The sequence below is a fragment of the Thermobia domestica genome, chromosome 12 (assembly GCF_964235325.1).
Source record: "Thermobia domestica chromosome 12, izTheDome1.hap1.1, whole genome shotgun sequence".
Lineage (NCBI taxonomy): Eukaryota > Metazoa > Arthropoda > Insecta > Zygentoma > Lepismatidae > Thermobia > Thermobia domestica.
Genome location: NC_137465.1, coordinates 154,161,993 through 154,176,803, shown reverse-complemented (window position 1 = coordinate 154,176,803; position 14,811 = coordinate 154,161,993). Strand labels below are relative to the sequence as shown.

At 35.5% G+C, this 14,811-nt stretch overlaps 1 protein-coding gene across 2 annotated transcripts in view; it reads right to left on the bottom strand.

Annotated features, from left to right (window-relative positions):
- The window catches only part of barr (non-SMC condensin I complex subunit H), a 72,456-nt gene extending 58,237 nt beyond the window's left edge, over nucleotides 1–14,219 (bottom strand). Inside the window, exons 1-3 of one of the 2 annotated variants that reach the window (XM_081734300.1) lie at nucleotides 14,079–14,219; nucleotides 10,899–11,101; nucleotides 741–914 (exon numbers count right to left, since the gene is read on the bottom strand). In XM_081734300.1, the coding sequence (XP_081590426.1) occupies nucleotides 741–914; nucleotides 10,899–11,090 (366 nt within the window). In that variant the 5' untranslated portion in view covers nucleotides 11,091–11,101; nucleotides 14,079–14,219. The other variant, XM_081734302.1, reaches the window with a different exon arrangement.
- Nucleotides 14,220–14,811: the final 592 nt, after the last annotated feature.

Genomic DNA, 14,811 nt, shown 5'->3' with positions numbered 1-14,811 from the left:
GCCAAGAAAGCACGTCCTTCAGTGTGCCAGACGTTCCAGGAATATCATCATTCGCTACCCTTTATGGAAATCTGGGAAATTCTTTGGCGTCCACCAAGCACCCACTTTATGTAATTTTAGTTTGTCATGTACATCATACACTGTACGGTACGAAATGTAATCACAATGTTCCGAGGCCGTGATATTCTGTTCGTTTGATACTGTTACTGGACGGCCGGCACGCCCGGGCAAATCCACAAGGTCCACATGGCCCTCTTCAGAGAATTTACACCACTTGAAGATGTCACTACGGTCCATACAGTCTCCTGCATATACTATTTGCGTAAATTTTAGTCGGGTTTTGTCGCCCTTCTCCCGCCCCCTTCCCCCCCCCCCACAAAAAAAAAACCTCTCTAGTCTTTATAAGTAGACGACTAATACATGCGTTATCTCTGCTCAGTACCTCACACTTCTGCAGCTAGAGATACACCTGGTGGAACAACTGCCGAAAACGGACGACCTTCAATTATATTCAATATACATAATTTTGTGCGTTACTTACTGATCCGCCCTCGTATTCTGAGAAACCATTATTACCACTGTTTACATACGTATTTGTCCTTTTTGCGCAGGTTTATTTAGCGCTTGAAATTATTTTTCCTGCAAAAATTCAGATAGAACTACATTCAAATATTGATTTACCCAATGTTAAAGCAAGAAGTGAAATACAATAAAAATTACTATCTCTTAAATGAACTTACATTTTCTGCAGATAATTTGATGCAGTTTGCATAGTGCTCGGCTAATTGGTGTCCACTCATCCCTGAGATAACGCCAAGTGATCGTCGTCCTTCACCTGGAGTATTTGGAGACATTTGCTGAAGCTCCACCATCCTGTTCCGCTGACGTTCTTTTCTCTCGGCTTCATCGTCATTCTGGAAAGACAAAGAAAGGAATGTATTAGCTTGTAACATTTCAGACATTATAACTGTACTTAAAGATATAAATAACCTTGATATGTATATGAGGTGTTCCGTGTAGTACAGGAGAACACAACAAAGGCTCGGTTTAAAAGAAAAAAAAGTTTTAAACTTCACTCATAACGGTGAACTAAACGAAACTATCATACCGGAACGTCTCGTATATATTTATCCCAGCGAAATAGTTTCAAGAGTCACTTCTTCGTCGCTCAATATATAATAAACATAAAAATTCAAGAACTCTTGGGAACATGCATTATCTTGATTTAGTGATTGATTTTCGCCATACAATCAGCGACCGACGAACAGAACAGAAACGGTTCTTGAAATTATTTCGCTTGATAAGGCTGGTTATATCACTAAATTTGAATATGAATATTCTACAAGATGTTTCCTCTGTTACATTATAACTGCACTCTTTCTCAACTATACTGGAATGATCGCACATAATACAACTACTTTATTCACTTACGAGTTCGAGATCATTTCAGCATCTTGAAGGACGTTTTTGTTAGTTGTTCCTAGAATATTAGTATAAAAAAAAGTAGAGAGAGCAGTAAATACGTAGTGTTGTGCGACGCAGTGTTTCTTCCAGACATGTTTTGGGTGGTGGCACTGTCTCCCGGAGCTCTGAGAGTGCCCCCCCGGAAGATACCAAAATAATACGTCTATAATATAATAAATATAATAGTACTATGTGAAAATAATGTGCCCTCCGAATACTATGTGTGCCCCCTGGAATATTTTTTTCTGAAAGAAACACTGGCGCGAAGTAGAAAACACGTGTTAGAACAGAGCGTGTTATATCTGTGAATTGAGGTAGAAATGCCTAACACGCGCTGTTTTCAGTTGCAATTCTCGTGCGATTAAAGCTGATAACTCTTTCTTTCTTTCTTTTTTTTTTTTTTTCCTTCTTCGTTTCCAAGTCGTGAGAGACCACCAGATCGATAAAAATTATGGCTCAAGAAAATCGATACGAAAAATTTTGTGCCAAGTAAAAACACTCGTGTTTGTTCCAAACATCTTGAAGAATCCGACTTCGAGCAGTCATGTTTACTGAAAGAAAAAATAATGCCAGGAGAATTATTTACACGCAAACTGAGAAAGAATGCTGTTCCAGGTATATTATTGAAAGGTTTAGAATCCGAGCCTTTGAATAAGCGCCGATCTATGTCCAGCTACCAACGTAAAAATCTCGTACACGACGCAATTGACGGTTGTAGTCAAGACGAGACCTTAGAGGGTAATAGCAACGGTGTCACTCATGACTGTGACGGTACTGCTTTAGAAATAAATCTAAATACAATTGCTATACAATGTGAATTAGGGAGTTAAATATACCGGCTCGTAGAAGGAATCAGTGACGAGAGCATTAATTTCGTTTAATTTTTCTGTATCAAGTAACAATGATGAAACGGGTTACGAGAGTTGTTCCCCGGGAAGTGATGCGAATAAAACAAATTTAACCGGTAAAGTATTTTTCGTATTCTGACAACCTTTAGAAATGTTATTTCATTCTTGCCACATATGTCGCGCTCCTGCACATACCTTGAAGCCAAAATTATAGGGTCAGCGTTAAAAATTGCAACAAAACATGAAAATGAACATATTTATGTTTGGAAATCGCACCATTAATATCATTTTCTACGTGCAGATGACATTTCTAAGTCTTTGCAATCAGTTCTGGGAAAGGAAACCGCACTTTAGAACATGCCACCGCACCTCTCACAAACGAAATGATTGGCACTTATGGAAGTCTGCTCTCACTGCTTGATCACGTATGACGTCATCACAAAATCTTTTTTCCTCTGTTACTCGCTAACGACTGATTATATCGCGATAAAACAAACACCATTCCTTCTGTAATTTTCAACTCTACAAATGGAAATAATTTGTAAAAAATGCAATTCTAAGTCGAACTGCTCATTTAATCGAAGTTGATATCTATACAGTAATAAGACAAGCCTGCTAATGCCTTAAACTTTTGCAGTAAAATCTAGACTGTACTACTAATGCCAGGTAGTTCTTGATAATCCTTCTATCTGAAAAATAAGTAAGTTTGTGATGTCCAAAGTGGTTTGCACTTTACACATGCGTCCTCTCATAACACTTGCATTGTCACAAATCTAAGACACAATATTCGGTACGTGCTCCTGAACCAAATAAGATGTTTATAGCCACTTTAGACACGTCAGAAATATTCCTAATTTCTAAAGGGTCTTAATTTTACAAAATAATTGATACGTTACACATACTAAATTGTTTAGTGATTTAGTAGCACCAAGTATTTAGTTAGCGGTAACCTCAATTTCGCACATGCATTCAACTCTGAAATTATTTCATACCGCAATATAAGCTTCATCACGACAGTAACCAACTCCCTCAGATGTTTTGTTTCTCAAAAGACATAATTATTGTTGTCTTCTTGTTTGAAATACAAATGCATCAATTATTTGATCCACAGATAAAGTAATGGCTATCTTTTGTTTGATTGCCAGAGAAGCCGTACTTTCTTGTCCTGATCTATTGCCTAGGTACAATTTTAGTATTTTTGAACACCAAAGGAGAGTTCGCATACACATAATGACGCCACTGGCGCCATCATGTGCATGCGAACTCCTTTAGTCAATGCGATTTAAAATAAACCTGTGCTCTGAGGAAATACAAATTTGGGAAGTAAAGCTTAAACATTAGAATGATACTGGGGTTAGATGAAATTTCCACATTTTTAATATAATTTTGCACCACGTTTATTTCGGACTTAATGATTTCTATTCCATTTTTTCCCGCTAAAGGTTCCAATGTTTCTTTATTTAGGAAAATTGATGATTAAGGATGGCAAGCTGTACACTTTGCAAAATAATTTTGCCTTCACCAAGCTCCTTTGTAATGGTATCTAACACAGGATGAAGAATATTAATCCGAAAACTGCCAACGTTTTGGTTGAGTCCTTGTCAATAATTACCAAAATGTTAAGTTTATTGATTGAAAACCTAGATTTTCTCTTTAGCCTCTTGATCTATTATATCAATGTTATTTTTCTGAGCAAATTTAGGTATCTATTGGAGAAGATTTAGTGATACTTCTTCCGTTCGTATATCCTGTATTTTTTCTACTGAGGTATTGAATGCATGAGCATTTGCTGCAGTAATTTCCTCACCTTGCAGAAACGCATTCAGTCCGTCCAAAAACGCGTGTAAAAACAAATATGCGATGTTGTATAGAGATGCCAGTTGAATTTACTGACCCTTAGCATCATAGGACGAATGCTGCTTTCCGTAAAGTTTCAAGAATTACAGAGTAATTTTTCAAATTTCTGTTCATTTTTCAACACGGCTGCTCCAGTTTCATTGTGAGATGACCACAGCAATCTTGAAGAACTCGGTATACTGAAAAGTTTCAAAGCAAGTGATATTCAAATATCTTGAACGCGCCCGTGAGTAAGCACTGACGAAAAATAATTACTGATACTTTGTAAAAGGTTAAAAAAATTACTTTACTTTCCCTGATGAACATATGTAATAATATCAAATTAAGCTGATGGACACAATAATGTGTATAGGCCATATAAGAATATTCTCTGAAAATAGCTTAAACTCCTGAAATATGACCTCTCATAACAGTTTGGTTTATCATCTTGAACAAATGTTACACATACACTAAGCTGTTCATCGAGCTCCTTCGTGGCTAAGCGGTTAGCGTACGCGCCTTTGGCGTGGGAGACCCGGGTTCGATTCCCGGCGGGAGTTCATGTGGTTCGGATTCCGCGTTAATCAGTAGGTCCACGTTTCATATAGCCTCGCTGCTGAACGGGATGCTAAACTAAAATCAACTCAACTAAGCTGTTCATTGATATTAATATTATGAGTTTCATCCGTTATAATGCTGAATTTCTCAGCTGAAATTAATTCTTCAAAAATAACTACCTTCACAGCTTCATTACAAGTTCATTTTACATTTCAGGTGACAGATAAGCTGCATTTGCTGGGGCTCTATATATTTTCAGGAAATTATTAAATGTAAAGGTAAATTCATGTTACTAGTATTACTTTCTCAAGCTCCATCAAAAGAAACCCAGGACGAAAAATAAATTAACAGGCTGAACCCACCTATGCACTGTAAAAGAGAAAGTATTGTGACAATTCTCCCCTTCCCCTAAACGTACCTAATGAATTATATAATAATAATAATAATAATAATAATAATAATAATAATAATAATAATAATAATAATAATAATAATGAAATCTTTAAGTTTAACGTCCCACGGTTATGCCGGTTAGGCTAAAGGAGACGATGATAATGAGAAATAAGTGAAATGGTGGAATGAAGAAAGTGGGAGGAAACGGGAGAACCCCGAGAAAACCTACGAGCACGGTGTTTGTCCACCACAAAGTCCACACGGCGCGAGCTGGGATCGAACCAGGGACCCCAAGCACCGGAGGTGAACGCTCTACCACTGAGCCACCGCGCCCCCTCAGTTTTATAGGAAATACCTGAAAGGTATATTTGGACCCATTTTGTCCTCCTTGTGGTGCGTATTTGAATCTAAATGGAATTATCAAAACTTAGATCAACTCAAGTGCTATGTTTAAAATTCATTTCAAAGGGTGCTGTTATTATTATTTCTGAACAATTTAAAGCCCTCCCCTTGGGATACGTATCAACCAAAGTATAATGGTAAAAACAAGGTCGGTGCAAGTGCAATGTTTAAAAAACCATTTTAGATGGTTCAACTGTTTCTCTCTTTTAATTGATTTTTTCCAATTTTACGAATACAAATGGTGAATTAAAATATGCAAATCTTTCCCTATTAAAATTGAAATTATCGAAAACGTTTGGATTGTTACAACTTAGGCCTGATATACACTATAGGATAAATCCTAGAAAATCTCTTAACGATTTTCCCTAGAGTCAAAATCTCAACATGGCATCAGACCGCATGTCATTTCCTATATTCTGAACGATCCTATGAGATTTCTCTTGTTTAAAGAACGCTCTATTTCAGAAAGAAAATTCGTAAGATTTCGATTTAAGCGACATCAGGTGAGAAAAAGTGAAAACAATTGTTTTTTTTTTTTCGCCAGCCTTTTGTAAGTGAAAGAGCAAAAATAATCGACAAAATGAAGACTGGTGCTGGGACTGATGAAGTATGTTTTACTAATTTATCTTCTGATTTTTACGCTTTTTTTTTTTTTAGTGTGCAATTTAACAATATAGCGCCTGGTATCAATATCAGCAGGATGTGCAGTGTAGTGTATGGCACAAAAGGGTAGGATTTCCTACGACATATATCGTAACATTTTTCTTCAGATAAATGCTAAGATATTTCCTAGGACTTATAGTGTATAGCAGGCCTTACTTTTTAATTAGGAGTTTATATGCCGAGCTTCATAGCTTGAGAAGCTCACGAAATACATTTTTGGAGTACATTTTGAACCTCCGTCTCTAATCTACGATACACATTATAATGAAAGTGCGATAATAGAAACCCAGCCCAAGCCCAGTGCAGTATTCCAAAATTTATTTCAAACAATTCAGTTGTTTTCCTGTAATGATGAAACGGACAATGCTATTTTTATACACTGATATATAATATATATAATATCCCTCCTCCCTGCCTAAAGTGGAATTTTCTATAGTGAGGGCGCATATGTATAGGAATTTATCTACCGAGTTTCATCTTCCTACCATAAGAGACTCTTGAAATAATTTTTAGTATACATTTTAAACCTTCCCCCTTAGAATACTCACTTTCATAAAGGGCAGATGACAAAATCCCGGCTCATCCCAAATGTCAATTATGTTCGAAAAATCGTTTCGAACGGTTCAGCCGCTTTCCCGTGACGAGGCAGACAACGTCGATTTGAATATGGAAAAAAAATATAGAAATTCAAGCGGAACTTTCAAAAACGCCAGGAGATGTATTAAATTATTTTTTAATAAGGAGTTTACATACGGAGTTTCAACATTATAACTTTAAGACCTACCGAGATACTCTGCTTTTGATATAAACTTTTAATTCCTTCGCCCTCCTACTAACAATAAGCATTTCAAAGTAACTTGATAAAAAAACTAATTCCAAGCAGTGAAAAAAATTCGAAGTAGAAAAAAAAGGCCGTTTTTCCATGACCATGAAACCAACGTCAACTCATTTTTATAATACAGAGTAGATGAGAAGTTTATATGCCAAGTATCAATCATCTCTCTCAAGGATTTGTGAGATACTATATTCTTTTCAAAAAATGAACTCCCTTTATTCCCTTAGAATATATAGTATTTCAAACAAATCCGTTTTATTCCTTGCTCTCATAACAAAAGGAGTTTCCCGTTCAAATATTATACTTCAGATATAGTAGTATGGCTTTGACGCTGATGAATGAACCACTTACTCTTTCACGTAAGAGCACAAATTCCTTCTTTAGGAGCGGAATTTTTGAAAACTCTGGAAAACGTATTCCCTTGTTTTCAACCGACTTCAAAAAATGGGTGAGGTTCTCAATTAGACCTGTTTATATATATATGTTGGTACGTTCGTGTCTAACTTCGCATAGCATGGGTACACCGATTTTGGTTTTTTTGTTTGATTGATATATATTTCATCAAGATTTGTTTGATTGATATATATTTTATCAGGATGTAATAAGAGATTTCGGAACTACACCACGAAATCCTTCAATGGGCGCAGTGTGAAAATAGTACATAACCAACTTCAATGTTTGTATGTTGATGTGTAACTTCAACTCAGGTGCACCGATTTTATTTCTTTTTATTTGAAGTAGTATACTTTCCTGGTGGTCTCATATAAAAATATAATAGAGGATCTAACAGTAGTATTCGGAGCTAGACCATGAAACTCCTCAATGCCTGACGGTTAATATTGCATTAACAGACTTGATTGTGTGCATATTTACGAACAGCTTCGACATAAATGTAGCGATTTTGATTATTCTTTTACAGTTTCAGAGTATACCTTCTCGCAGGTTCCATATAAATTTTATTAGGATATAATGACAGGCATTGATGCTAGATCATGAAACTCCTCAATGGATGACAGAGTTAGTATTATACTTGTGTGTGTGATCACGCAAACTTCGACATAGGTGCACCAATTTTGCTAATTTAGTTTTTGCTTGATTTGTGGTAGTTTCATATACTTTTTAACAGCATCTGATGACAGTCTTTGGAGTTAAATCATGGGACTCCTCAATAGTTGATGTGTTAATATCATATGTATATTCACGTACACAGGGTATTTGAAAAGTTTTGCAATACGATGCAACTATGTGTCGCAGGAGTCTGCTTCCTGGTGCATACCGAGATATGTTCATACTTGCATAGTAACCACTGCACCAAATTGATGGGCTGAGTTATTCATTAGCAGTGATAGTCTAAAGTGCTTGCTATGGCATCTTGGTCACAAAATGAGATATGAGCATATTCGCGATATACATTAACGCGCAGTTTAAACAAAGACCAGTGCTTAGAAGAAATGACTCCAGCACTAGGTGATGTCTGTCCAAATCGTAAAACTATATTCAGGTGGTGCAGAGAATTCCAAAGGGAAAATTTCACTCTGGAGGACACTGAGGGGGCAGGAAGGCCACGAACGTCAGTTACGAAGGAAAATATTGTTGCCGTTAGGAAAATACTTGACGAAGACAAGCGAGTGACCTAAAAGCAATCTGAGGATACCTTAGCCCTAAATGCACCAGCAATTCGTTCGATTTTGCATAATCATTTGCACGTGAAGAAACTTTATCACTGATTGGCATCTCTGACAAAAGAGCATACAACATAACGTGTGACATAGTGCCATGAGATGTTGCAAATATTTGATAAGGGGCAATCTCGATATGTGAACAACATCGTGACAGGCGACGAAACTTGGCTGTACCATAATGATGTACCGACCAGAACAAAGTTTGGAACTTTGATGATGAGGATTTACCTGTAGCTGTACTTCTTAAATCAACTGGAACTGTGGAGCACGTCGCTTTTGGACACACAAAGGACAGTCACAGCTAAGTGGTACAGTCTGCAGCAAAAAAACTACAACATAAGCATGTAAGTTTATTGTGAAATGACGAAGTCCTTTGCTCCAAAATAAGTGTACAGGGGAGGACGCCGAGATTTCGCCTGGTGTGATTCATGCCACTTAGACGTTAATATATATTTCCTGCGCTGTTAGGCGTAGTTCCACAATAAACTTATATGCTCATGTTGCAGGTTTTTTGCTGCGGAGTGTATACTGAAGAGTGCTTGCCTAAAGTTATCAAATTTATGAAGAACCTACAACCAAAATTTAGAATGGACATCTGACTCCTCCATCATGACAATGCTGCAGCTCACCGCACAAAAGCCTGCACCAAATATTTGATCACTACAGGACTGAAACTTCTCGAGCACCCTCATTATAGCCCAGATCTTGCCCCTTCACTTTGAAGTTCTCGTATGTAAAAATGAAGAGATGCGTTTTTCCAGTGATGTGGATCTTCTGAGGGCTTGGGACAACGATTGTGCCTTACTCCCCAGTGAAAGTTAAAGCAGGAAATGTGCAATGCAACAACTTAACAATTGGAAATGTGCAAAATGTTTAAGGTAACGATTGGTTTCGGAGGATGAAGAGGTGTATTGAATGTAGTGGAAATTATTTTGAAAAAATTAAGTAAATAAAACTTTCCTAGTATCCTTTAATTCCGTAACGTGTAGACCGATTTAAGAAAGTATATATATTTGTTCATGTACGTTTCGAGGCTGAACTCATTTTATAGAAAGTAAGTTTAGGTATCCTACTGGGAAAAGATGGAAAAATCTACCAAACTTATAATAATAATATACTTCAAAAATGTAACGGAAAACAGGAAAAATAATCCATTACTATTATCCATAAAAAAAAAATTATGAAGTCTATGCTAAGCTAAATTAATGCCTACTATCAAATTAGTTTGGATGGTTATTTCATGAGGCATTAGTTTGTTAGCTCTTTCAGCAGTTGAAGTCATTGTCGATTCTAAAAGTATGGGTAATCATTTCGGATGTTAACATTCATTTATAATGTGTTCTAGGAATCCTATAACAAAATCGTTATTCCTAGTGTGCATTCGGTAACCGATCTTATTCACTTCAACAGTGCGACTAATGAGGATCTTCGGCTTTCCCAAGTTTCTTTTAACACTTATTTCATTTTATTTAACTTTTAGGATTCCCAGGGGACATTACAGGTGAGTGTTACTTTATTTTAACAAAAATAAAATGTGTCAGATCATATATATGTTTAAGTATTTCAGATGCTCTTTAAATATTAGGAATTACAGATTATAAACTTCTGGTCTAACTAATTTGTGGAGCAACAATGATCTTTTAAATTTCTTATGAAGTGCCTTTTAAAATACAGAAAACTTCCGATTATTTGTAAGTGAGCCACCCATGAGTTATTAGTGTGCTTATAACAAGTTTTTCTTTCCTAAATATTTTTCAAAGAAAGTATTTTTGTACTTACTTTTGCAAAATATATTTATTTTCATTATCAGGTCCAGTTTGTACAATGATCAACGTAAATAATACGAATTTGCTGCACTACGGGCCAATGTAAAATTATTTCCTTCATTCTACACACTCACAAAAGAAAAGATATTGCGTGTGGTGCCTCTTCGACATCTTTTTAATGCTCTCCTACATTCTAATCTCATCCCAAATTAAACAAGGGTGTAAATCAAATAGGATTAATAGTTTGGCAAGGAAATCTCTAACTACTTAACGCAGTTGTGAGAGGGAAAAAGTGCATTATAACTGAAAGTATACACAAGTTTGTAGATACAAACTAGCTACTTACGGAGCTGAGACAGGAATTGTGCAATGCAACAACCTAACAACTGGAAGTGTGCAAAAAGTTTAAGGTAAAAAGGATAGAACAACTTAATGTTCCACTTACACTTACCTGCGGGACATCACATAAGTCGGTATTATTGGCAATTTTCTTACTCTTGGATCCTATACTTTCTGAATGAGATTCCCGTACTTTTGGAGAGTTAAATAAGGTAAAAGACGAATTTATGGAGTCGTCTAATTTGGATATCGAAAACCGACTACTGCGTCTTCTGTTTGCTACTGGTAGCTTTGGTGTTGCCATGGTGAATTAGTCTGTAAAATAATATATATATTAATTAACAAAACAGTACTTGGATCTTTTATTCTTTTACATCTAAAACTTCTCACTATCTAAACAGTAAAACTAAGTACAAAACTTTTTACTAATGAATGTTATCTTATGGAATAGCAAGCACCTTGTATCCAGAAAATAATCTACTTTACCTAACTTCGTTTCTCGCTGGAACATTCGCAAAATTTTTTGCAGTTACGTTTGTTTCCTTATAGGACATGTTTGAAGAGGACCTATATGAAAGACCTTGAGAACACAGGATCATTCACAACAACTATTAAAGTTGTAGTATTTATCACAGTGTTCTAAACATAATCAGTGGCATCCATAATAAAATTTTGAATATTTAGAAACCGAATAATATAAGTGAATAATTGTGTAGAGAAGCAAGTGATACTACAACTTTAATAACGTTTTCAGATGATCCTTTAACTCAGTCAAAAAAAATCTTTTTAAAAATGTAAGGAAGCAAGGATAACTAGAAAAAATATTACTTACGAAGGTTTGAGCGAGAACTAAATTTACATAAACCACAATTATTGTACTAACACAGCAGCTAGCTAATGCTTTCCGGTTACATTACCCTTCTATGCTTACCGTCCCTGAGGGACTAGTGTAACTCTCTGCTAAACAATGGAAACGACCTTCAAGACCCTCCCTATCGCTCTACAAATGAGTTCCATTTGCAATGAAGTGTACATACATTGGAGTTGGATTCTCTTTCCTGAAACTATGGCTATAGAGTAGTGAAATGGAAAACAATTTTAGAAAATAGAGCCATTTCTACAGATATCATGAGAGAAAACCCTTAATTAGACATCCGAGAGATGTGTCAGGAGGATATCTAACAGACACAAGTGACATAGGCTTACAATCACGGTCAAATGCTTCTGGGTTACCGGTATATACAGTAAACAGAAGTGATTGTAGTCCATATATTTGACATTACCCATATCGAAAACAATAACATATAAGGAAGCGTGTTATAAATAACGAGGTCGTTATTTCGCCACAACTAGCCTGATGTTTATATAGTTTCGAAAATAAAACATGACAAATGACATAGAATCACATGACGAATTTAAGAGTAGTATTTTAAACTTCCGAAATCAACACAAAGACGGAACTGTTGAGACTTGAATTCCGAATTTTAACAATTGAAAATTTTTTATATCAAGAAAAATAACTTTTTAAATGTCTCTTTTGTCATTTGAGACCACTATAATTCGTCCTTCAGTATCTCTTTATCTCTTGCGCATCTTTCTTTTATACAGCATGTAAACTTGAAGCCCAAACAGTCCGACTTAAAAGTTAACTCATTTTTTAACAATTTCTCGAGAGAATAAAAAGTTTATTGTGATTTCATTTACGAATGTTTAAATTTATCCTACATCTAAACTAAGAATGGGACTGTCGAGACCCTTTTCGAACTAGTACTAGGAGTTTACTTTACATGGCACGCTCCAGTTTGTCCTCATGCGCATCGAAAAGTACGACTGGTTTAGGTAGCTTAAGGTAAGGTAAATCCGGAACCCTTCAGTCAAAATTGGTGTACCGTTGTAAAGTTGACCCAAAATATTGGGTTTACATCCGTATTACGTGTCCAAGAAATATAAAATTTACTTCTTAAAAATTGGTGTACTCAATTGATCGTAAATAATCAACTCATCACTCAAAGCAATCTGGAGTAATAAGGTATATTGTATAAAAGGTGGGAAAGAAGAAAGCGAAGCACATTGTTCAAATGAAGGGTAAGAGTGCACTTTAACCCTATGACTACCAATTTCTTAAATGTCAACATTCTTTTATATGTACGGTACGATTGCTTTAATGTGGTATATTCCTGACATCTGTACACAGTTTTGGAAACTAAACGCAGTCCCTTGGTCACATCTGATCCGATGGGAGAACTTCTTTTTTTAAAGAATTTTCTAAAAACAAATTCCCAACGATGTATGAATTATTCGCATGGGACACATGTGTTCCGTTCGTAATCAAAGGTTAAGCAGAACAAGTGATTGTCACAGGATGTGGCATTGTTCACATAAGGTAATGTATGGATAAGTAGGGTAGGTTCGGCTTAGCTTAGGGTTAGGTAAGTTTGGATCTATTTTGTTAAAATTAATAGAGTGTAATTTCTCGTATTGCTGTTTATTGTGAATCAGTTCCTATGAATGTTCCCCTCAAAGTGCACTTTTGCCAAATAAAGATCTGGTAATATGAAACCAATCAAACCAAACAATAGTACATATTATACTGTGCTGTACCGATTTAAAAAAAAAAAAAAAAAAAAAAAAAAAAAAGTTCTGTATTAGTACGGAATTGTTTAAATACTAGGGACTTTTGGACGATCTAAAGCAAACCCCACTGAATATTATTTTCTGAAGGAATTTTTGATGAAATCTAACCTTGCACACTGACCAACTAGTGTCAAATCTATGTAAACCATGAGAGTGATACATTACCGACATATTTTCAATTTATTTTTTACGAGCAATAATGTAGTTCAATTTTGATTACTTATTTCCTGATTATTTTTATGTTTATAAAAACCAACATTTTAGGAATTATTAAACAAGAGTATTATTACAAATGAACACCTTCAAATTCATTTAAATACAGGCTATCTGCATATGTTATGCTCTGAAATTACGCTTGTATTATACACAAAACAATTTCAAAGATACGAAGCAATTCTTGTAATTATATTTTCGTTTATTTCACTACACAAGAACATTTTCAATTCACGCTGAATATCACACTTTCGAAATTAACATACTCTTCAAAGATCACTTACGAAATATTGACACCAAGTTTATACCAAAATAAATCACATTAGATACGAATGCACATATTCCAATTTACGAAAACCACACACATATTACTTAAAATGTAACAAATGAGAACAAGAACAAAGTGTAAACGTGTAAAACACAAAACACTTCTGCGGAACTCGACCTGAAATATTTTATATCGATATTTTCCACTAGAAATATTTTCTTCGTTTACTATTATTGTATTTTAAGTTCATTTAAACATCCGCCTCCGATCTTACCGCGCAAAGCGATCTCAGAAAAACCAGTACAATGCGAGACTCAGTAGTACCAGGCACTCATATTGAATTCCGTAATTAACACAATGAATCGTTCATGAATCAAGTACAATGTCACTGTCACTTTGTCAAAGGAATCAGTATCCCAATTTATGTAACTATACGAAAGAAGTGTTACATGTAATTTTGGAAAAACAATGTATACACTGGTGTCTCTGGCGGGGGGAGGATGGGGACGCGTCCCTCCAATATCTTGTAGTACAAAATAATATTTTATCCTAATTTAATTTATTTACTAACGACAGAATAACATATAAATAATTATTATTATATTTATTTGGAATATAATATTCAGGCTGTGAAACGATTATAACAGAGTTCTTGGTATAACAGGGGATCCGTGATGTTAAGTAGAAAGGTAACAAAGGGAATCGAAGATAAGAAGCAGGTTGGGCTAGGTAGTACCATTTAAAATCACTTCTTTGATGTCCTCCCCCCCCAAAATTTTACATGCCAGGGACGCCAGTGAATGTATAAATACCAGAAACATATATAGGGACCATTCCTCTAACATGTATAATAAGAAAGAAATATGAAATGCAATGTATGCTAATTTTTACCACTTAATACTTCATGAGG